This window comes from Pygocentrus nattereri, chromosome 19 (assembly GCF_015220715.1).
Source record: "Pygocentrus nattereri isolate fPygNat1 chromosome 19, fPygNat1.pri, whole genome shotgun sequence".
In the NCBI taxonomy this organism is placed as follows: Eukaryota; Metazoa; Chordata; class Actinopteri; order Characiformes; family Serrasalmidae; genus Pygocentrus; species Pygocentrus nattereri.
Window position 1 is genome coordinate 27,923,295 of NC_051229.1, and position 25,564 is coordinate 27,948,858.

Sequence of the window (25,564 nt, forward strand, 5' to 3'; positions counted from 1 at the left end):
CCTCCTTTATATAAATAAATAAAGCTCCGCTGATCCTTCAACACAGTTTAACAGTAAATGGTCTTAAACGCTGGAGTTAATGTAGAACTGCTGATTCACCCTTTAACCCTGAAGATCAGCGCAGACGACTGGTCACCATAGCAACACAGACAACAGCCTTGCCCAGCTAGTAGCTACGAAACGGCAAAGAGAGAGATTTAAGACGAACATCGATAATCTGGAAACGAATGGACTGATTAGTGTTTATAGTCACTCCAGCTGGTTTCCTGATAAGTTTAATCTGCAACGAGAAACTGAAGCACTAAAGTCACGAGGATGAAGTCAGATTCTCATTTACCAGCTTTTTGTTCAAATTTTCAGCTATAACTGATCTAAAGATTAAAGCAGAGCAAAGCCAGTCTGTTTTGTTTACATTATATTTTTTTGCATACATTTGGACATCAACACATACTGAGACATATTTACAAGCACAGAGTTAAAATGGACATACAATGCTGTGGCTCCTAAGACGGTTTGATGTTTTTTGAAAGGACAGACTGGCTCTTCTTGTCATTTGTGCTGCCGACCTCTGCCCTAAACTTGCTACATAATATCAACCTTCTCCTCAGTCAGTCGCAGAACAACATAACGGTGAAGTTATTACATAAACACCAATGGTTTTTAATAACTTGCTGTATTAACAGCATATGGTTTGTAAAGTATCACTGAGCAACACCTTGTATTTCCATTTCTGTTGTTGGTCATACAGTGTTCTCATCCTGTACAGAGAACACACTACTCGCTTTTTAATGCACAATTACTGTTTGTTTGCTGAATTTAACACAATGGGGGAAAAAGTAACATGGAATGTACAAAACCTACTACACATTTTATATTTTATGTCTATAACAGTGACAGTCAGATGTTAAATGCAGTGAACAAATAGAAACTTGCACTAAATTTGCAAGAAAATGCCATATTTAGGTGTGCCCAGGGGGCTTCCTACCCAAGGTTGAAGGACATCTTATAGTGATGGTGAGGCAAGAAGCTTTATAAGATTTTGGGGTTTTTTGTATTATAAAAACAGCATTGGCTGCTGTTTACATGGTTTCTGCATCATCCTACAGGCATGGATATGATTGCACTTCACAGTAAATGGGCACTGGTCATAAACGGGGCATTTCCCTTTGTATGTTAAGCATCACCTGAGATAACAGAAGGCAGCTCTAATCAACAAAGAAGTTTAAAACAGTTAAAAACATCTAACCCACATGTAGAATGAAGTCACGTGAGAATAAAGGGGCGGAAAATCTTACACATTTGTTCAGTGCTGGAGACGTCGTTCCTGTCCAGGCTGTGGCTGGGAGGCGGAGTTGGTGAAGGTTCTACGGGGTGGGACACCTGACTGCGGGCGGGCTCTCGCTCCGGCTCTATATAGTTATTCTCCTCCGGTTCTGGATCATAGTATCTCTGACTGCCATCGTCTTAAAAAAACAAACAAAGATCAACACAGTTAACAGTGACAGTCAGATGTTTGGGATACCTCTTGTCTGGACATTTTCATTTTCTCATGGTGCCTTTTCACTGCAGGGTCCAAAAGGCTGAAACCGCCAGGATTTTTTAATTTTGACATAAACATAAAAATAATTTAGCAAAATTTTAAACAACAATTCTGCAATTTTTCTAGATCTTTAAGCAAATTAAAGTAAATCTATGACATTGACTGTGTTGAGGCCTGTCTCCGCTCTTCCAATGAGGCTTATTCTCAGACGACTCTCAGGAGCAGTTTAAGTCATCAGAGGCGTCTGCACCAACTTGTGGAGTTATTCCCCAAATACTGGGGAATTCTGAAATTCATCTAAAAACATCAAAAAGGATGCTTTTCATTCTAATTGTTACGCTGAAAATAGAATTTGTAGTGAAATCTTTCTATTAAATTAGAAAGAAATATAGATAAATATAAATAAATAGAAGCGTTTGCACTGGTGGTGTCAGACTTTTGGACCTCACTGTATGTAAAAATCCCTGCAAATGTTCTGTTAACATAAAACAGCCATTTGTTTCAACACTAGCTTCATTATAGTGCTTCCTTTGGTATGAAGAGCATGTTTGTCTATATGATTATAGCCGTTTTTTTTTTTTCAAACTTGTTTGATATTGTGTTTGTCTATATAAACCCGCGTTGTCTTTAAAGCAGACTTTAGGAGAGGCCGAAACGGACCCGAGCCCAAGAAATCTTTATTTGAAACTGAACAGATATGAGAGATCTGAGCAGATCTGACCTTGAAAATAGAGGAGAAGAAAAACGTTAGCAGAAAGCAGAGGTAAGAGAAGAATGTGAGAATTCAAACATGAAACTTGAGCCTGAACCGAACCAATCCAACTAGACATGATGCAAACACTCAGGTCCAGCCAGGTTCTGACAAATATTTCAAGTTCTACTCTTTGGGCCTCACCAGTGACCATTTTGGTTGATTCAGTTAATGTTGACTAACATACCTTTATAGCAGAGGTTGTCTCTGCAGCCGCCTCCATAGCTGGCCGGACAGGCGGAGCATGGGTGTCCGTGTTTATACGGAGCATGACCCCACCAGTTCCCTCTACAAAAACAACACACTTTTCACAAAACTCCATCACTGCGGAGACCAAAGGTTTAAATCAGCCCTGAAGAACCACATCACAATTAAACTGACACCAACTAAGGCTATGTTTACACAGCAGGTAAAAGTGACACAGATGTTTGTCTGTGGAGCAGCGTGATCCACAAAACACACTGAATCTGACATTTTCAATTCCGATATGAGACGCTTTCATATGCGGTACTGAAATCTGATACGTACTCATAACGCGAATCAGTCTGAAAAGCCAGATTGGAATTAATGCTTTTTCAACTTTTACGTCTGTCCAACTCAACATTCTTCATAATTTCGCACTGCTGAGACTCAGAAACATTTAGGCTGATGTTTCTGTACTAAATTAGATGTTAATCTGTATTAATCTGCAATTAAATTAATCTGTAAATAAATTAGAAGAGACTCGTCGTATCCAAAGAGATTTCGAACAAAATGGCCGAACGTTTTGCAGAATAAGGCAGAGCTTGGAGATCAGAGCAAGGGTCCGTCCATCACTCGGGCTGAGGTAGCCAAGGTGGTTGGAAAACTCCTTGGTGGCAGAGCACCAGGGCTGGATGAGATCCGCCCGGAATTCCTGAGGGCTCTGGATGTTGTAGGGCTGTCTTGGCTGACACGCCTCTGCAACATCGCGTGGACATCTGGGGCGGTCCCCCTGGAATGGCAGACTGGGATGGTGATCCCGCTTTTTAAGAAAGGGGACCAGAGGGTGTGTTCCAACTTTCGGGGGATCAAACTTCTCAGCCCACCCGGTAAGATCTATGCAGGGGTACTGGAGAAGAGAGTCCGACCGATAGTTGAATCTCAGCTACAAGAGGAACAAAGCGGGTTTCGCCCAGGTCGTGGAACACTAGACCAGGTTTTTATCCTCACCAGGGTCCTGGAGGGTGCGTGGGAGTTCACCCAACCAGTCCACATGTGTTTTGTGGATTTGGAGAAGGCATTCGACCGCGTCCCTCGGGGGATTCTGTGGGGTGTGTTCCGGGAGTACGGGGTGAGGGGCTCATTGTTACGGGCCATTCAGTCCCAGTACAAACGGAGCAGGAGCTTGGTTCGTATAGCCGGCAGTAAGTCGGATTGGTTTCCAGTCAGGGTTGGACTCCGCCAGCCTGTCCGTTGTCACCGATTCTGTTCATAACATTTATGGTCAGAATTTCTCTGAACAGCCAAGTGGCGGAAGGTGTCCAGTATGGTGGCCTCAAGATTTCATGTCTGCTTTTTGCGGATGATGTGGTCTGGTTGGCGTCATCAGGCCAGGACCTCCAGCTCTCTCTGGACCGGTTTGCAGCCGAGTGTGAAGCAGCTGGGATGAAAATCAGTACCTCTAAATCTGAGACCATGGGCCTCAGTCGGAAATGGGTGGAATGCTCTGTCCAGGTCGGGAGTGAATTTTTGCCCCAAGTGGAGGAGTTTAAATATCTTGGGATTTTGTTCACGAGTGAAGGAAGGATGGAGCGAGAGGTTGACAGGCGGATTGGTGTGGCGTCTGCAGTAATGCGGACCCTATACCGGTCCATCATGGTGAAGCGAGAGCTGAGCCAGAAGGCGAAGCTTTCAATTTACCGGTCAATCTACGTTCTGACTCTCACCTATTGTCACAAGCTTTGGGTAGTGACCGAAAGAATGAGATTGGGGATATAAGTGGACAAAATGAGCTTTCTCCACAGGGTCGCCGGGCTCTCCCTTAGAGATAGGGTGAGAAGCTCGCCGATTCAGGAGAGGCTCGGAGTAGAGCTGCTGCTCCTCCACGTTGAGAGAAGCCAGTTGAGGTGGTTCAGGCATCTGACAAGGATGGCCTCTGGACGCATCCCCAGGGCCGAGGCTGTAGAATCCAAGGAGTTCACTGAACCAAAGAATCCAAAGTTTACTGAACCAAGAAGTGGCCATGGCCGAAAAACGTGCCCTTCCAACACATTCTGGGTGATGAGCTGAACTGTCAATCATTGGAATTTAAAATAATCGCTCATGTGACGCTGGCGAAGATGAAGCTGATCCTTTGGGAGCGACAGGCGTTCACTGGCCATCATGAATGTTGACCTCTGGACGAGCCACGTGAAGCTGTTCGCATGTGGGTCGGTTTATGAGCTGATCTGTTCAGACTGATGTCGCATACAGATCACATTTACAAGATAATCTGAACAGCCAAACAAAAAATAGGATTTGGTGAGAAAATCAGATTTGGGCCTCTTTCACCTGCTGTGTAAACTCAGCCTTAGAGAGCCAGCTAAGTGCGACTGAGAAAGGATTGCTAAAATGTGCAATGCTCTTCATTAATGCAGTCAGAAAAGCCTGAGAAAGAAAATATCTACTTACGGTGGAGAGTAATTGCAGACCAGATAGACAGCTTTGGCCCAGATCATGCCCCAAACATTCATGTTGTAGCACACATTGATGGCACACCCAATTTTGCTGCTGGTGGCCCAAACCAGCTGAAGTCAAACAGCAACACACAAAACAGTATCTGATCAAAAGCCTTAAAGCACAATAAGGTACAACTTTTATACAACAGTTAGTTCTGACCACTGATGACTGATTGCATCTCTACCCCTTTTTACTGCATGATTTATCTCTCCATACGTCCATCGTTTTGATGAGCGAAGCCAGTTTATACGTATATGCACACTTCTATAACCAAAGAATAGCTCAGCTAGTTTGCAATGAAGTCCCTGTAATTACTGAATAATAAGCCTTCATATGTAATAAGCCTGGGATTCCAAGGGGTTCAAAGATAGGGCAGGTGTTTTATGTTTGAAAGAGCACTGTACAAATGCACAAATACTTCTTATATTTTTAATTTAAGTTATTTAATAATAATAAATACTGGCAGACATATTGGCCACACATTTTCTTTTCCCAATTGATTATGGAAATCACTGTTAGTTACAGCCCTAGTTGCTTTACTCTAAGTAGAGTTAGAAACTGCTGGCATGAGAAATTGGCAATGTTTTTTCTCCACATGGCAAAACTGTTGTACAAAGCCGTTTGCGGCAAAATGCCCTCTTCTACTGTTTCAGTATAGCAATGATCATCACTCTCTGAAGCAATAGAAAGTCAGATTTCCCCAAAGCCTCACAGCACAAAACTCATTTTACGGCTGTGATATTATTGCTTTGAACGCTCCATCATACAGCAGTTGTTGCAATGCACCATCTTCTTTTGGGAAACATTGCCCAAGTCAGATATACGTGTTGCCACTGCAGTACTGTGCACTGAACAACAGGCTGATGTGCATATCGGGACCTAAAGAGAAATGTGTCGTATGATTTAACCTCTTAAAATAACCGTTATTGCTGTAATATTAATGTATATTTCAAAGTCTAAGCCCACTGATGATGAAACAGAGACATTCTGTTTAAAGTGGCACATTCTAAGCTTTCAATCTACAACCACATTTATATTTTGTAAATAGAAGATATTTTATTATTATGGTTTGAATTCGATGTTCGGCAGAAAGAAACAAATTAATTTTCCACATATTATTTTCAGCAACATGAAAAAAAAATGTTGAAAGCAGGCGTGAAACATCTGTTGGAGAATATAAAACATTATATGTACTTGTTTGTTGTATGTATAAGTAATTCACTATGTAACTAACTATAGACCTGTGCAAATAGAGACCGCAATTTATTTAATTTCCAGTCAAAACATCCACAAAGTACAAGATGTTTATTTTTTTTTGCAGTATCAGAAAAAAGCAGAAAACAAAATTACACTTAAGCCTCAACAATTGAATATAATGCCTTTACTAGAGCTTATATTCAATTCAGGAGTGTTGCTTTAGTTGCACAAAGAAATCTGCAGGGATCTTTTTCCACAAAAGTTCAGTCACAGAAGTTGTTGAGGTCTGGACTCTTTGACCTTCGCCTGTCTTATGCATCTTATACCAAATTTTCTCAAAAATATCTCCTGAAAAAAGAGTAGCTTGTACTAAATGACAGTTTTGACTGGAAATTAAACAAAGCTGGCACCTGACTTTTGCACAGTACTTTAATAATTCATTTTTTAGTTATATTGTTCTCTTCTGTATTGTAAACCACATATACAGCAAAACAATGACAACTCTGTACATCTTCGAGTTAAAAAGCACCTGTGCCCATGTGCACTGTGAACTCAACAGCATTTATACCTGTGTGTAGTGAGTGCAGACGGGTCCGGAGCATCTGTAGGGACAGTAGGGGTTACACTCCTGTGGATACGGGTAGCTGAAATAACGGACCTCATCATACCAGGCCTGCACATGAAAGGTTGGAGGCCTGTCTCTAAAAGTATAAAAAAACAAAGGAATAACATCAGTCACCATGCGGATTTGGCAATAACAGAGGCAGAGTCCTGTTTAAGGTGCATGTCATTGTTGTCGAAAAAACCTTGCACCGTTATAGTTTGTCACTTCTTGCCATTGCCTAAAAAGCCGCTCTTTACACTGTGTGAAAACTTCATGATGAATTGACTAACTCAATAATTAGGAGGGGTGTCCCAAAACTTGTGTAGCTTTAAAGGTGCAGTCTGTAAGATGCAGTGGCATCTAGTGGTGAAGTTGCAATCTGCGACCAACTCAACACCCCCCCCCACCCGTCTTTGTAAGCCCAGCACCAGCAGCAATCACTGATTCTTCTTCTTTCTACGTTTTTCCAACCAGCAAATTCAAGCTGCCACTTCAGCAGAAAAAGTCTAGCGCCAGAGCTTGGTGTGTCTGTTCTGAGCTACTGTAGAAACATGGTGGCCTCTGTTAAAAGAGGAGATATCAGACATGAAGGGGTTATTATGAGCCAATGAAAACACAAAGATTCGTAGTTACAGGTGATTATACACTTATAAAAACATGCTTTTGTTTACTACATTCCAGTAGCTTCTCCAAAATCTTACACACTGCACCTTTAAAGGCATTAAATGCTTTGGACATGTGTTGCTATCAACTGTAACTGTGCTGATGTAATACCTGTTCCCGCTAATTAACAACTTCCCAAGACCATGATTGGCCGAATCAGGTGTATTGAATGAGTTCAATTTAATCAGTGAACACAAAAAAAAAGAAAAAAAAAAGTAATGTTTGACGTACAAACAAAAATTCAGTAAACATTAACTGGACATGCATTTTATGCTGAGGTTACTAAGTCTGCTTATGCCATCTCTGTTCTATTAGACTGCATGAAAGTGTGTGGCATAATTAAATCAGGTCTGATTCATGTTCTGACTGTAGGCAGGCTGCTGTGATTAAAGGACAAAAATGCTGATGTTGATAAAAATTCAAATGAAAATATATTCGTTTTTCCTCTCTTTTCCATGGCACTGAAACAGACAAATACGGTTTGTGGCTTGGAGCTACGCTTGTGAAATAATCTCTTTTCAAAGAGCATCAATTATCATTTTTTTATTTATTCATCAACAGTACATATTCCTGCAGTTAACTAGTTCACCCAAAAAGGCTGATGATGAATGAAAAGCTAGTAGGAGTTCCTCAAGAAGCTCACACTAACTGGATCAGGAATCTTTCATTAAAATTCAATAAGGTCCAGAGTAATTTTCCTCAAGTGAAGGTCCAGAACATCATGATGTCTAACTTGCATTACGACTCAGTGCCATATACTGTTTACTGAAGTGGCCTAGTAGGTATATCAGCATCATACAACCAACAACTGAATATCAAATCAAATAAAGGCCAATTCAGTCAAATTTCAACAACATTTATCATCAGTTTGTCTTTTTACATCACAGTTAAGTTTGCGGATGATGACACCACCCTAACTGGACTTATATCTGATGGTGACGAAACAGCATTCCAGGAGGAGGTCCAAAGGCTGGTGGATTGATGTTCAGACAACCGCTCATTGTAGACTTCAGGAGGAGGAAGTCCGATCTGCAGCCGATCTGGGTAAATGGGGAGTGTGGAGAGGGTATCTAGTTTCAAGTTCCTGGGGGTGCACATGGACGCAGACCTCCAAAGGAGTTCCAACACCTCAGCAGTCGTGAAAAGGGCACAGCAATGTCTCCACTTCCTAAGGATCCTCAGGAGGCTCAATCTTAGGAAGGAACTGCTGACTGTTTTCTACCGCTGCTCCGTGGAGATTGTGCTGACTTGTATCTCTGTGTGGTTCTCCAGTTGCACCACGGCACACAAATAAAGGACTTACAAAGGGTCATCAACACCGCCCAAAAAAAAAAAAAAATCACTGGACATCCCCTACCATCCCTTAAGGAACTCTACAGCATCCGCTGTGTCAGAAGGGCAGACAGGATTAAAAAAGACAGCACACACCCAGGGTACCGAGTGAACTGATGCCATCTGGCAGACGTTACAGACAAATGAAAACAAGGACAAACAGACTAAAAGACAGTTTTTACAACAGGGCCACAGTTAAACACAAACATGTGACTGATCTGATTAATAAAAACATGTGACTGATCGGGTTATGGTGCAATGTCATACTGTGCTGGGCCAATGCAATTTATAACTGGAAAAAATTCAAGTTTGATGGGTCGTGTGTAATCATCTTTTCTGTTTACGTTTTGCTGAGTGTAAATTTGTATAGTATTTAAGTTATTTTATCTTATTTTAACGAGTACAATGTGCAATGACAATAAAGTTCATTCATTCATTCATTTATTTTTAGAGCACGCCATGTAACATAACTTCCTTCTGACTCACTTTCTTATCTGACTGCTGTTTCTCGCCTCATTTCTCCCCTTGATTCTCAGAGCTCACCCTAATGCACAGATCTGATTGGCTGAGTAGCGTCATGTGTGATATTCACAACGCATGTGATTGGTCTGTGAGTCTCCGGCTGCCAAAGCAATCATAAAGGCTAGAAAAGTTGCACTGATTAAAATAGGACCACCCCATCGAAATTAAATAATTCTCCAACCATTTATTGGTTATAGGCCCAGGTCCGCATAGAACAGAGTCTGGGCTCAGACTCAGACAGCGGTCCGCCTACTAGTGACCTCTGATCTAGATCTAACAAGACCACTTGCCTCCACTGTTTGTGAAATGTGTCGGGCAGTCTTGCTTTAAAAGACTGATAACATGGAAAACTGATTTTTTTCCCTTTTTTTAAATATGAGAGTTTGATGTGGTATATAAACTTTAGAGATGGACTCTGTGAGGTCGATACTGACTGGCTACTGTCCTATAGCACGACAGGTCGAAGCCAATTACTAATAGGGGTGAAAACAGGATTCCAAGGTTTGAATTGGTTTCACAACCCTAACTGCAACAAGCTCACGTGAAACAGGTGCAATCCTAGGCCCAATCCCATTTCTTATTTTTGCCCCTAACTCTTGTTTTTCGGGTGTCTTCCCGGAACTTCTTCTTGGAACTAAGTTACAAGGTGTAGAGGTTCAATTCTTCCCTACAACAAAAGAGCATTGCTTCATTAACAGCTACTAGCGCCGCTCTGTAGGCGACCCTGCCCGTCTGCAGGGACAGCAGAGGAGGGGAAAGTTCAGCTCCTCACTGCTGGGCTTTAGTTACATTTAGAGAATCATATGACTTCAAAGTGGGGGGCAGTTATTCATTATCACCCTCCCCAAGTCAGAGATTCACCAGATTCTCATTTTAATTTTTTTCCCTTCCACCTTTCATGATGCAGCAGTCCTGAGGCGCCAGAATGCTGCATCATGTAAGGTGAAATGGGAAATTTAGCTGGTTTATTGTGTTTTTAACAGAGAAAATTTGTGTGCTTCTTTTGTTTCTTGTGCTCCATCTTGTCGGCTTTTCTTTTTTTCTCATAACTCCCTGTTTGGTGTTTCTGAAAAACCTCTTTTTGGAGGGACATGTAGCCCCAACACTTCAACCCCCCCCCCATCTCAACAAATCGGGACATCCTACATGTACGTGCAGAACAGAGGGGTAGGGCTAAGTGGAGGGATGAGGGGTGAAAAAAGATTGAGCCTTACAGATTAATGGCCAAAGCTTATATACCATCAGTGGTGACGACAGTTTGGGAATTCGGACTAAATCGGCTGTCGGTCAGATGTGATCTTAACAGTGTCCGTTTTCTGCTTGAGGCAAAGTGAGAAGTAAATATGTTCAAATGGCTTGAGCGTCTCCTACAGCTGTCAGACTCGTTGCTTAGCAACAGCGTCTCAGCGGAGAGATGCAGCGTTTGTGAAAAACTTGTGATGTTATGGTGAAACGATCACAGTTAGACGCCTCTCAGCCAATCAGCTCGCGTGGCCGGAACTCACTGTTGTATAAAGTATAATTACTCATAGGTATAAGCAAATACACATGGCGCAATCTCACAAACTTATTTTATGAACTAGTTTTATTTTCAGACAAAAATTCTAGAGGTAAGATAAAAACACAGAACAAAGAGCCATGGGCACAAGCATAGGCAACTGACTCACGGGCTTACCACAAAGCTGGAGTTGGCTTCTTATTAGCATTGTCTATTCCACCTTAAATGGTCCAGCACTTACAGTTGGCATGACACCATTTCCATGATGCTAACTAAAGCTTTCTGATTCGATTCACTGGTGAGAGCCAGTGCCTGTTAGCATCCAGCTAAAGGAGTATATGCAGCGTATGAGTGCATTTGTGCTTATTTCTGACCCTCACCTGCCCCAGTGTGCCCCCAGGTTCTGACCGATCTGTGTGAGCAGGTGGGGAGGGCCGTGCTCCCACCTGCAGGTGTGAGCCCAATCCTCCGCGCTGCGCTCCAGCTCCGTGTCCCAGACCTGACACAGCACACACACACACACACACACACACAGTAAAATCAATGGGGTTAACCTTCAGAAGGTTCAAGCTGCAGTTCAAACACTACTGGTGATAAAAATTGTAGCTCTGTGTTATTTCTGACTTGTAGCTCATTGAAAGAAGCAAAGAAACAAAGCTGAATTTCCACGTATCCAGCTTTTAGCAGTTTAGCTCCACCACTGAAGTTGTAAGGAGTGTTTCAGGATATGAAAATCATCAGAATATGAGAATCATCAGAATATGAAAATCATCAGCATATGAGAATCATCAGAATATGAGAATCATCAGAATATGAAATTTATCAGTATATGAGAATCATCAGAATATGAGAATCATCAGTACACAGAAATAAAGGCATGAAACTGTCACTGGGACAGGACCCCTCTTGCCTCTGGGGTGGTACCCTCAAAGGTACATCTCAGTACCTTCAGTCAGGGAACATATCTGGACCATAATCCACTGAAATGATATTTTCTACATTTTACTGACTCCACACACCCGCCTCGCCTCCAGGCTTTTATTTTATTGTTCTGTTTTAAAACATTCGATGATGAAAAGGTGCGTCAATGTACTTTTCCAGTGGGAAAAGTATCCCCAGAGCCGGCAGCACATGACTGTTTTCACTTCAGCACATTTCACTTCACGGATGGGTTAAATGTGGAGGTGGAATTTCCCCGTTTGTGGGATTAATAAAGTATCACTTAACTTTAACGTAACAACTGGACCTTAAAACCACTGTTGTGCCTTCGAGGGAACATTTACATTGTTTGTACCTTGATTAATGAAAAATGTACCTGCAAAGTTTATTTCTAACAGTGTACATGAGAATCAAATATGAGAAAAGGAGAGGTAAGAAAGTGGATTTAAAAGGAATTACAACTATCTCGGTATATAACATTATATAAATATTGTAACTAGACCTCAAGAAAATACTGAATATGGGCTCATAAGAAACAGTCAATTGTGCAAGAAATTTCTGCCACTAAAACAAACGCAAAAAAAACTAAAAGACTCAAACGTGTCGATACAAGAATGCAAACGGAAGGAAAATGATGTATTTCGGCACAAAACTAATTATATACACACCTTTCAGTAAGAATATGGAAACTGGATGTAGAGCAAAGACAGTACTAACTCTAGAGTCCTCAAATTAACATTGTGGAGTATCATTACGTCCAAATGTCTCAGTGAACACTAAAGGTTGTAATTTAACCCCAGTAATTTTACTGCGGCAGAATTCAAAAGCACAAGGCATCAACATTACTCAGTAAAGCTCCTTGGCTGATGAAGCAGATCACTTTAAATCACATTTGTGTTGAGAAAACGTCTCACTGTATGTGGTACACCACGTCAGAAAAACAGGCCCCTCTTAAAATAACTACAGCTGCCAAGATTTTTGTTGAATTGTTGTAATTTCTCGAGCCTGGCTCTGCCCTCTGTACGTCAGTTCATGGCTGTCTGGTCACTACAACACTCTGATAGAGATCTACACGTGGGTCAGCAGCAGTTTAAAAACTATAATGTGTTCCTGCATCGCCGGGTTTGGACAAAGAAGTCAGCTGTACCCGAGCCGCTGCCCGCTCTACTGGACTGGTGCTTAACTCACATCAGGCCTAATTGAAAATTACTGATACACCTCCAGCTCCTCTTAGCGGCTAATCTGTTCCATGTGTGAATGTGCGGCGTTCTCAATCGCGCCAACAGTCATTCTTTAAATCTCAGAACAGCTACGGGTTCCAGTAAATCATGTTACATTAAACAAGTTCCTGATACAATACAAAGGACAGAAAGTCGAGTTCTTAGCCGACAGCGGCGTTCAGGCTGCCTGCTTTTAGCTTCGCTATGTGCTCTTCTATGTTCTTATAGACAATAGTCTGTCATATGGAGTCAGACACCACATAATCCAGTTTATTTGAGGTTACTTAGCAACGTGGTTTCAGACAGTGCTGATTAGAGCATTAGCTTCCACTTGTCAGCCAAATTAGCTTCATAGCCCCGAAGCAAATTTCAGACACCAAACGTCTTGGCTGATGGACTAAATTTTGGGAAAGTAGAAAAATGTTAAGTGACCCTTATTAGTCCCTCAATGGGGAAATTTCACCTCCGCATTTAACCCATCCGTGGCGTGAAACACCACATAGACACTATTGAGCACATACACACACTAGGGGGCAATTTTTTGCAGCCAAAAAATGTTCAAAACCTACCAGAATGAAAAGTCACACAAACCAAGGAGGATAGCTCTCCACTGTCTGTTTGCCACTGCTGTTGCCCCCTCGGACCACCCACGATTACCGTCCTGCATACAAGCTCTAACTACTTTTTAATCTTCTCAAACAGATTTTAAATGCACAGAGACTTTTAGTTTGGAAAATAAACTTAGAAAAAGTGGCAATAGAGGTGCTCCTGTCCGCCAGGTGGACCTCTTCAAAAGTCTCCAAGGCCTTTGCGACGCCTCAGGTGTAAACCAGGCTTACTACTGCACCCAAAACCACTACTACTACACATACCGGCTCATGAATGGACTTCTACTGATGGTCCACTAGTGTTCACATACTATCAGGTATGGCAGGACGCAGTTGTGGACGGACAGACGGACAGTGGAGTAGGGCTCCCGTAGCTTCTGAAACTACTTTTTGCTTTTGAGGCTCTTTTCAACACTGTTTACTTGACGTAACGCCTCATTAGAACTTATGCTAGCCTTTTGGGTGCAATCCAACAGAAATATGAATCCTCTGTGACCCACTTGGCTTCCTGTTCAGAGCAATTACCCTAAAGTCCCGAGTCGGCAGGGGAGCTATTGTCCCCCTCCTCCTCTTTTGGGGGCCCACACACAGCGGTGGGGTTCCAAAGATGGACAGATTAAACACAGAACCGTTATTAGGCCCAGCAGACCACAGATGGCTTCAGCTTAAAAAGAGACTAAAAGCACCGCTCTGAAGAGTTTTTAAAAGCCATTTTTCTTTAGTGGACAGGGACAGAGTCCAGTGAGACTACGGCATAGCAGACAACTCTGTTCTCGCCTTCTGCTGCCACGCTGTTATATGTGTGCAGTGCATTGTGGTTTGGAGCGCCACAAGAAGTGTACTGACCTTGAATTATCAGGACGTTTCAATAAAACACAATCGGAAAGGCTTGAAAGAAAGAAAGGCTTTGTACTTAAAACCGTACAAAGACAACAAATCAAATTATGAAATATTGTTTTTTTTTAATATATGCCCAGTTTGAATTTGATGCCAAAAACATGTTCCAAAAAAGTTGGGACAGGGGCATGTTTACCACTGTGTTTCATCAGCTCCTCTTTCAACACTCTGTAAGTGTAACTCTTTTAATCCAGAGCTGCTGTAATACATGCAGAATGAGGTTTTACATCTTCTTCCTTAAATAATCATTCAAAGCATTTATAGCCCAGTGGCAAAGATTCAACTGAAAGTAAGGCTTCTTTACTTTGTTTGCTGGAATTTTACGGTTTTTTCTAGCTCTGAATATTATTGAGGTAAGTTAGTTGTCTGCTAAGGTGGACACAATTTTTCACAACTAATATCATCTGATATACATGGAATGTGTAAAGACAAACAAATGCATCTGTGAGCTCCTGCTGGTGTGAGTTACCTTTTTTCAGTGATGCTTATAAAAATCTCAAGACTGCATTAAAACAGAACGATAAACACTAATTAAGTGATTAAATGTGAGTGCACATTTTAATTAATTACATTTTTAACTGACTGGATAGTCTTTGTGGTGCTGTGATCATTCTCCGACAACAGATGACCAAAAACAAGTTTCTCGGAAAGCCGCTAGTCAAAGCCTTTAATTCACAGCTGTGACGCCACCTGTGTTGTGTTTCAAAACCCCCGAACGCTTCATAATGCTATCAGGTATGTATCAAAACTGCTTAGTATCCGCTTCATCGCCCTTCACGTACTTGTTGAACTGTTGCCAGATCAGTCACAGTTGGTGTTTCACAAGCGTTTCTTTTAACGTTGCATGTTTGAGTAGGTGCTATAATTGTATAAACACTATTTAAACAGATAAAACTGTAAGGTGTGGGAGCGATGATGAGGCGGACGCATATGCGAAGAGAAGCGAGATTTATTAAGGGCAAATCCATTATCAGGGTCAAAACGGTCCAGGGTCAACAAGCCAACATTGAGAGAACGAGGGATAGACATGACAAAAATGAACACATGAAAAACACACAACGGACGCCGGAAGAACGACGCTAAACAACACGATACAAAGACCAAACAAAGACCAGCAAACGAACAGGGGAAAACACAGGGCTTAAATACAAGGAATAACGAGGGTTAACAAGACACAGGTGGTTACAATCAAGGGCAGGGTCTGGAAACAAGGGGGTAGGACCGGGAAGAAACAAAACAAGGAATCGCATGAAGAAGACCAAAAGCGCATGGAGGACTGGGAGGGGCCAATCATGACAAAAACACAGAAAACCTACTGACAGTCTTCAGTTTAGGCAACCACATGCAGCAAGATTGAATCTACCATTTTAAATCTGTGAGATGGAAAAAAAAGGCCTGCAGTGCTGAACTTCACTGAAGCCATGAAATCAAAGCAACAGTTTGAACAAAAATCCAATACAAGTACTGCAAATGTGGTAGATCAATTAAGGTGTCTAAAGCTTGTTTTCATCTTTAAAAAATAAAAATAAGGCTGACATAATATATCAATTGGCCAATAATATCGGTCGATATATTAGCGACGTGATTTAAACTTGCAAACCCTATAACACTGGCCAGCTCAATATGAGGCACTTTCTGTTTTGGAGTAGCTCCGTCCCCAGAGATATATTCATTTAAGTCTGACAACTGGGAACTGACAATTATATCGTCCAAAAATACACTGTTTATCTAAAACTTTGGCGTATAAAATTCCAAACTATAAATATTAAATGATATTAGCCAACACAGTCCCATAAAATCAACATTGCCCAATGTAATTTCATATCGGACAGGCCCTAAGATATAAACAAAAGTACAGGCAAAATTACAGCTTTATGATGGCAGCTATAAGAAACTACTGTTTTTGCTATGCAATGTAATATTTTTATCCATTTTTATAGATAATAGTATGTCATACAGTGTCAGAAACCACAAGATTACAGTCTACTTGCACGCATGAGCCATGTTAGGTCTTTCACAACCATCATAAAAGAAGGTAGAAACATCTATATAGTCACATTTTGGGTATTACAAAATCAAAGAATTAGAAAAAATTCAACCTTATAGGACACCAAGTGAATTACTACACCACAGAGTGCAAAAATTCCATGTCAGTCAATGTCACGTTTCAGTAAGCACTCAGTCTTAGCATGCTTGTTTCATAATCTAACAAATCTAAGAAACATATGTTGTTAATGTGAAATCTTCTCGATTAGTTTGCAGTCTTTTACAATCATTAAATACGCAGTATTAGTGCTGCTCTTTCTTTTCCGTTTTTTTAAGCCACACCCAGCTTCGGTTTATAATTTAAACTTTAAAAAAAGTATCGTTCAGGTATCAGCACTGAAGCCAAGGTGTCGGCATTGGTACTAAACAATGATCTGTCCTGATCGCGACAGGCCTAAGGCAAATTTGATGAGCATGCATGATGCCAATTGTTGACTATAAGCTTCTATTACTTGTTAGCCACGATAAATTTGGACACCATCATCACCTACGATGATCACCTGTAAGGCACCTTCTCATCATGCATTAACCATTTCAGACCTACATTAAAGGGGAATCTCACCACTTACTCAAAATTTCAAGCAAATCAAAGTCATTCAGAGCGGTTCGGTGCGAAATGCACTGTTCTACAGAAACAGAGACAGAACTGTTCGCAGCGGTGGTGATAGGAACCCGACGTCGGAAGCATTTTACGTCTCTTTAAGCTACGTCAGCTTACTTTCTCAGGTTCACCACTGTTTTATGATGATCACCACAGTGTCTCTGGTTGTTTTGGATACTAAGATAAAATCTCAATATATGACTCGTATGGTGAATCTGACTAAAACTGAATTGTTGTACACCCCTACTAGTTAACCCAGTATCATAACTGCCCGCTCAATATAAGATCAATGTACAGTTACAGTCAGGTCCATAAATATGTGGACACCGACAATGACAACTGTAATTTTAGCTGTATGACACAGCATATCGAGCTGAAATTTAAAAATGAATGAGAGTTCAAAGTGTAGACTTTCAGCTAAAGGCCAAATCAACTCTGTTACATTCTCAAAAAGAAAGAGCGCACTTGTGATCTCAGACACACTGAAAGGCCAGGAAGACCACAGGCTCATCGGCTTTGTTTGGGGTTTAGGGGGGGGAAATTGTGCAAATTTGATATCTGGCTGAACTGTTGCTTTAAAGTAGTTGCAGAGGACACTGGCAATCAAACAACTGATCCTACTCTGAAATCTCAGGGAAGAACTCAAACATTCTGTAGTTACAGTGTTAGAGGCACTGTTACTATAAGACATTACAGCTCAGCTGGAAACCTCATTATGCCTGACTGCACTGTGGGAACTATCAGCAACAGCCGCTGCACTTCATCTCACTACTTTTCTTTTAAAACATCGTCTCAGGGCGAAAACTCCTGACCTTCTACTTGACCACCCAGTGTTCGCCTCGATTGAGAGCAGTGCTCTGCAAAAGGACGTGACAGAAGATTTTAGAGGCGCGTTCCAAGAGCTACTGTGTGATATTTGTTGTAGGCCCACTGCTTCACAAGAAATGAAATTTCTGGCTGGGGGCCAGCAGCAGCAGGCCGGTGAAGGCTGTGGGAGAGTGTGTGTGTGTGTGTGTGTGTGTGTGTGTGTGTGTGTGTGTGTGTGTGTGTTATGGGCCCCCCAGAAAGCCTAAACTGTTTGCAGTCAACCACAAACTTGTCTGTAGTTCAAGAACCACTTTTTTTGCACCTCTGCTATCCCAGTGTGAAACCCCCGCGCTGATTTGGACAGGTGTAGGCCGCATGCATACACTGAGCAGAGATTTACTGAGCATTAACAATGCTGCCTTTGACTCACACAGCTGGCTCAAACTGTTGACCTGTAAGCTCAAAGTCTGATAGATGTTGAGGCCCGTCACCTACGATAATCACCTGTACACTGCCTTCTCATCATGCATTAACCATTTCAGCTACAGTAAAATAATAAAATAATCAAATTGAGGGTGAATATTGAGATTTTGTGTTCCGGTGACGTGTATAGTGAATCTGAATCTAATTGAATTGTTGAGTGCCTACTAATTAATCCAATATCATAATTGCCCACTCAATATTAGCTCAATGTAGTTATAGTCAGGTCACGGGGTTTTGTCTCAAAGCAACTGAATTGTGGTTTCATTATGACGTGCAGTTGTTTTTTGTCACATTGGGTTCTGGTCTCATGCAACCAGGTTTTGGTCTCACACCATTGGGTTTGGGTTACATGCAAATGTGTGCTGGTGACAAACGGTTTGCATTTTGTTTTCATTTTAAATGCATTTTGGCAATAAGGTTTCAGCTTCATGTTCCCCCTCTGACCTCATTTGAATGTCTTTCATTGCTCATTACTGCCTCTAGATCTGTTTTAATTCTGCTCATATACCGACCACCGAAAATGTCGCCTGTTTTTATTTCTGAACTCTCTGACATGCTCTCTTCTTTTATACCTGTGTACTCAAATTTGCTGCTGCTTGGTGATTTTAATATTCATGTTGACTCCGAAAGCTGCTCATTTGCCAAAAGTTTTTTAGATCTTCTTAATTGTTTTGACATTGTTCAGAATGTGAATTTTCCTACCCATAACAAAGGTCATGTACTGGACATTGTCTGCTCTACTGGCATAACTCCTACTAACCTGCATGGAGTTGAGCTGTTTATATCTGATCATAAGGCTGTGTTTTTTAATGTTGTTCTACCATGTTTTCAGCGTGGGCAGCGCAATTCACGACAGTTCTCATTCAGAAATACAAAAAACATCTCTCCCTCTGTCCTTATGGACATGCTCAGTCAGATAGATCACTCTGACTTTAATAGTGACAATGTAAACCAGCTTGTGACTCACTATGACATTACCCTCTCTGCTATCTTTAATGAATTGGCACCATTAAAGACTCGCAAAGTATCTTTCACCCAGTCTGCCCCCTGGTTTACACCAGAGTTGCGCAAGCTAAAGTCTGCTGGTCGTCTGCTTGAGCGTCGCTGGAGGAGAACTGGCATGATGGTGCATGCCCTCGCTTATAAGGATCATGTTGGTTACTATAAAGAGGAGCTGCAAAAAGCAAAAACACTTTATTTTTCAAATGTCATTCAGTGCTCCACTGATAATCTGCGAGGTCTTTTTCAAACAGTTAATAAGCTGATCCGCCCTCTGAATTGTTTTCCTTTAACACCTTCGGCTGATCTCTGTTCAAAGTTTATTAATTTTTTTAATCTGAAAATCGACTCTATTTACTCTCAGTTTGCTTTTACGCGGCCTATATTGAATCATCAATCTCTCTCTGTTCAATTCTCTGGTAGTTGCCTTTCTAATTTTTCTACTGTTAATGAGAGTTTTGTTGGTGAGCTTATTATGAAATCTAGAGCCACTACATGTCAGTTAGACCCCATTCCAACACAGTGGGTGAAATCTTGTCTCCCTGCTATTTGTCCCCTTATCACCAAGGTCATAAATGCATCACTCACTGCAGGCTTGGTCCCTCCCTGTTTGAAATTAGCTGCTGTTACTCCTGTGCTAAAAAAACCTGGCCTTGACCCTGAGAATTTTGCTAACTTTAGGCCCATTTCTAATCTTCCACTCCTGGCCAAAGTATTAGAGCGAACGGTTGCTTCTCAGCTACACGAACATCTGGAATCGAATGATTTGTATGAAGTGTTCCAGTCTGGTTTCAGGAGGAACCATAGCACAGAAACGACTCTACTCAGAGTTGTGAATGATTTGTTATTAGCTGCTGACCAGGGGATGCTAAATGTATTGATTCTTTTAGACCTGACTGCTGCGTTTGATACTGTTTGCCATAACCTGCTACTTACCAGGCTTGAGACACTTATAGGTATAAGTGGCACCGCTCTTTCCTGGTTTAAGTCCTACCTATCTGATAGGCAGCAGTTTGTTTCTATTGGTGGCTACAAGTCTGATTTGTGTGCGCTGTCCCGTGGTGTCCCCCAGGGATCTGTACTTGGCCCTCTACTTTTCATTTTATATATGCTTCCACTTGGCAACATCATTAGAAGGCATGGGCTCCAGTTTCACTGCTTTGCGGACGATGTGCAGATCTATGTTTACTCTAAACCATCTCATACCTGTCCGCCTGCTGTGCTAAGTGACTGCTTACTTGATGTACGTGCCTGGCTGGTTGAAAACTTTCTAAGCCTTAATGGTACTAAAACTGAGGCCATACTGATTTCCTCTCCTGCTACTGCCAGAAAGCTCAGTAGCCTTGCTTTCTCTATACCAGGGTTTGTTGTCTCCTCCTCTGCTCAGGTTCGAAATCTGGGTGTAATTTTTGACACAACACTGTCGTTCGAACCCCACATAAAAAATGTCTGCAAAACAGCCTTTTTTCATTTAAAGAACATTTCCAGAATTCGCCCATTTCTGTCCTCTGCTGCTGCTGAGATCATTACTCATGCATTCGTGACCTCTAGATTAGACTATTGTAATGCAGTGTTGCATGGTCTCCCTACCCGGCTTTTAAACAGACTGCAGTATGTGCAAAACTCTGCTGCTAGGGTGTTGACCCATAAAAGATCTTGGGAACATATTACACCAGTATTGAGGGATCTCCACTGGCTTCCAGTCCAGTTTAGAGTACAGTATAAAATACTGGTAACTGTTTTTAAATCTCTCCATGATCTTGCCCCCACTTATTTGGGTAATCTACTTCAGATGTATGTTCCAACTCGCACTTTACGCTCCTCTTACTCTCATCTCCTAATTGTGCCTTCTACAAAATTCCGTACTCTAGGTGATAGAGCGTTTGGTGTTGCTGGCCCAAAACTCTGGAATGGGCTTCCACTACAGCTCCGTACATCATCATCTCTATCATGTTTTAAAGCCGGTCTTAAAACCTATCTCTTCCAGCTAGCATTTGAGTGAGAATTTCTCTCGAACTTCTATTTATTTTAGTTAAGTCTTTTATTATTGTTTTATTTTTATTGTTGTTATTTTATATATTTTTTTTTTCTTAGTTTATTTTATATATTGTTATAAATCTTAATGTATTATCTGTTTTACTTTTTTTGTATTGTACAGTGTCCTTGGGTCTCTTGAAAGGCGCTTTATAAAATAAAAGTATTATTATTATTATTATTATTATGTACTGTATTTGGGCTGTTACCTCATGCAATTAAGTTTTGGTCTCATGCTTTTGGTTTAATGCAGTTAGGATTTGGTTTTGTGCAACTGGGTCCTGACTGATGAAACTGGATTTTGATCTCATTTGGCCGGGTTCTGGATACATGCCACTGAATTTTGTTTAAATGCATTTGGGTTTTGATTTGATGCTCAAGGGCTTTGGCCTCATACGGCTGGCTCAAATTCATGCTGTGGGGTTTTGGTTTCATGCAGCTGGGTGAGTACACGCAATTATGTCCTAGTCTCATGCAGCTGGGTTGTGATTCAAGCAGTTGTGCAGCCTTTCAGATAATGGCCAAATCAACTCTTTGGTACATTCTCAAAAAGAAAGAACGCACTTGGGAGCTCAGACACAGATTGAAAAAGGCCAGGAAGACCACCTAAAACAACTGCGATGTACTGCAGATGACAGAAGAAGAAAAACTCTTCACAACAGCTCTTCCAGGAGGCACGCATTTCTGTGTCAAAGTAAACAATCGAGAAGACTAAATACAGATAGTTCACCACAAGATGTAAACCACTGGGTAGCACCAAAAACAAGAAGACCAGATTAGTTTGCAAAAAAAAAAACATCTAAAACAGCCTGTACAGTTCTGGAGAGACATCTTATGGACAAGCATGGTGGAGGTAGTGCTATGGTATGGGCATGTATGGCTGCCAGTGGAAAGTATTTCTATGGATTTATCAATTATGTGACTGTTGACAAAAGAAGTAGGATGAATTCTGAAGTGTACAAGCCTATATTATCTTCGGATTCAGCCAAATGCTTCAAAACTCAATGGACAACCCTTCACAGTGCAGATGAACTATGACTCGACTATGCTGTGGTAGACAGCTAACATAGCAATAACTTTCTTTCAAGTCCAAATATTTATGGACCTGACTTTAGCAGAACAGCTGGACTGATTGGGTTAATACTGTTATGCAACCAGATGTCGCACACATCACGTAGATGTACACTCACCAGTTCAAACGATCCACTAATAAGCGCAAAAGCCTCTCGCACAGCTATAAAGTGCCTGATTGTACGTATTCTCTCACCATGTACTCCATGTTTGAAGCAGGGGGATACACCTGACCCCGCAGCTTATTGTGCAGGTCTAGGATAAGCTGCATGTCACTCGCCGAAATTGCCCTCCTGCCCCTCGGTCTCGCTTCCCACCACGACTCTTCTTTCTCCAGGTACCTCTGCAGCATGGCCTCCACCTGCGTTCCGTTGGGGATCACAATGGCAACCGCTGCACGGGCAGACAGCAGCAGTAGAGCGCGGCACAGCCAGGGCAGGGGCGGACGCTTCATGGCCAGCAAACTCCCACAGTTTGGTGCAGTCTTGGTTCAGCCTTCAAAGAATGCAAAGGAAAAAGCAAGGAGGAATAAACACCATCTATCTGCAAGATCTTATGAAGACTACGGTTTTAGGCATATGTCATCTTTCTCTGGGTTCTGTTTCATGCAACTGGGTTTTGGTCTTACGTGCCAATTTTGTTCTCTTGAATTGTTTTCATGCAGTTTCATGCAATTGTTCTTATTTTACTAGGCTTTTGTCTCATACAGAGGGCCTTTGATCTCATATAATTATGTTCTGGTTACATGCAATTGGGTTTTGTCTCAAATCAACTGAATTTTGGTTTTATGAAAATGAGATTTGATGACGCAGTTCTTTTTTGTCACATTGGGTTCTGGTCTCATGCAACCAGGTTTTGGTCTCACACCATTGGGTTTGGGTTACATGCAAATGTGTGCTGGTGACAAACGGTTTGCATTTTGTTTTCATTTTAAATGCATTTTGGCAATAAGGTTTCAGCTTCATGTACTGTAGTTGGGCTGTGACCTCATGCAATTAGGTTTTGGTCTCATGCTTTTGGTTTAATGCAGTTAGGATTTGGTTTCGTGCAACTGGGTCCTGACTGACGAAACTGGATTTCGATCTCATTTGGCCGGGTTCTGGATACATGCCACTGAATTTTGTTTAAATGCATTTGGGTTTTGGTTTGATGCTCAAGGGCTTTTGAGTACACGCAATTATGTTCTAGTCTCATGCAGCTGGGTTGTGATTCAAGCAGTTGTGTTCTGGTTCAATATAACTGAGTTCTTGTTTAATGCAATGATGTTTTAGCTTCACACAGCTGGTCTTATACAAAAGGGTGCCCATTTATGCAACTGGAATTTTGGTCTTATGCAACTTGTTGCTGATTTATACAGCTTGGGTTTTGGCCAATGCGAATGATTCAAATTCATGCAAATGGGTTTTAGTTTCATGCAATTTGGTTCCGGGTACAAGCAATTATGTTCTGGCCTAATGCAAATGCGTTGTGATTCATGCAATTGTGTTTTGGTTCAACATGATTGGGTTTTGGTCTAATGCAATAAGATTTTAGCTTCTTAGTCCTGGTTTTACACATGGGTTCTCATTTATGCAACTGCATTTGGTCAAATTGATTCTGATTTATACAATTTTGGTTTATTGTCTATACAAATGATTCTAATTTATGCAAACAGGTTTTGGTTTTATGCAACTTGGCTCTAGATGTATCTGGGTTTTGGCCTCGTGCAACTGGTTTCTGCTTCCATGCAACTGGAGGCAGGTTTACTTGAGTCTGGCTGGGAACTGCACAGTAAGCACTTTTACACAACAAGCTGTAACTATCATTCCCTGCCGGTGTAAAAGCTGTTCGTCACACACGTGCAGTATTTCATAAAATGTGCAAACTGCAAACAGCCAGATTCAAAGAGCAAAGGCGAGAAAACGTGCTGTGCATTTTCTAAAAGAATCTAATAAGATAAGCATCACTTTGCACCAGTCTTGAAAGCAATATTCGCGTTTTAAAGATCAATTCAACACACAAAGAAGGTCTGTTTAAAATGTAAACTCTGCGGGGAGCGATGATCAATCTGACACGCAAAAGATCAACAATGTAAAGTTATTAAACTCCAACTGACCTTCTGTACGTGCACGCGCGCGTGGACTCTCCTCGCCCCCTGGACAGTCTTAGCGTCCGGCAGAGAAGTCCTGAGCCCAGCCCGTCTCTGCAGGGACTGTTTGATTGCCCTGCTCGGCCACCTTGGGTAATATTTGCGTTGGAACTCGAGTCGCTGAGGCTGCCTCTGCTCCTTATATCCTCCATGTGGGTTCGGTTAGGCGTGACTTGTGGGCCCCTCCCCACCGTCCACCCCACTAACACAGAGAAGCCCCCAGGCTCGAGTCCTGACCACGCACTTTCCTCTAGGAATAGCCGCTCTGCACTGAAACGAACTGAATTTGCCTACTGAGAGGACACAACACGCAATATTGCAGCTTTTCGCTTTTGCTTAGTGATTTTATTGTATTTGAACACAAAAAAGCACTTTTAATATAAGCGACCTGCGAGGTGGATCCATGGAAGCCCACCCCTGGAAAAACATACAGCATATATAGTCATAAGTCATAATAACCAGAAGGTTTTCCATAATTATGACCTAGTGTCTCATAATTAAAACATTCTAACAATTATGACTTGTTATCTCATACAGTTCGACATATTCCTAATACTTATGAGGAAGTAAGTCATAGTTCTAAGAAACTTTCTCATTATTATGAGATGAGGTGCTATGTCAATTGTGAGATACTTTCACGAGATGAGATATTTTCATGAGATACCAAGTCATAATTATGAAATGCTAAGTCATAATTATGTGATAGAATCTTATTATTATGAGATACTAAGTCAAATTATAAGATGGGATCTCATTATTATGAGATGCTAAGTCATAATTATGAGAAATGTTCTCATTATTATGAGAAAGCTGGTTATGATAATGAGATACGTAGTCATAATGATGTGAAAATAAATCATAAGTATGAGAAAGTACATGATAATTATGAGAAGCTAAGTCATAAATAGGAGATTGAATCTCATATTGAGTCATAAATATGAGACA

At 41.4% G+C, this 25,564-nt stretch overlaps 1 protein-coding gene across 1 annotated transcript in view; it reads right to left on the reverse strand.

Moving 5' to 3' along the window:
• Positions 1 to 24,724, reverse strand: part of crispld1b (cysteine-rich secretory protein LCCL domain containing 1b) — a 35,080-nt gene extending 10,356 nt beyond the window's left edge. The window contains exons 1-7 of the mRNA XM_017711718.2: positions 24,587 to 24,724; positions 22,688 to 22,986; positions 11,167 to 11,285; positions 6,736 to 6,868; positions 4,923 to 5,038; positions 2,479 to 2,579; positions 1,296 to 1,463 (exon numbers count right to left, since the gene is read on the reverse strand). Coding sequence (XP_017567207.2) covers positions 1,296 to 1,463; positions 2,479 to 2,579; positions 4,923 to 5,038; positions 6,736 to 6,868; positions 11,167 to 11,285; positions 22,688 to 22,945 — 895 coding nt within the window. The 5' untranslated portion in view covers positions 22,946 to 22,986; positions 24,587 to 24,724. The remainder of the gene's footprint in view (positions 1 to 1,295; positions 1,464 to 2,478; positions 2,580 to 4,922; positions 5,039 to 6,735; positions 6,869 to 11,166; positions 11,286 to 22,687; positions 22,987 to 24,586) is intronic.
• Positions 24,725 to 25,564: the final 840 nt, after the last annotated feature.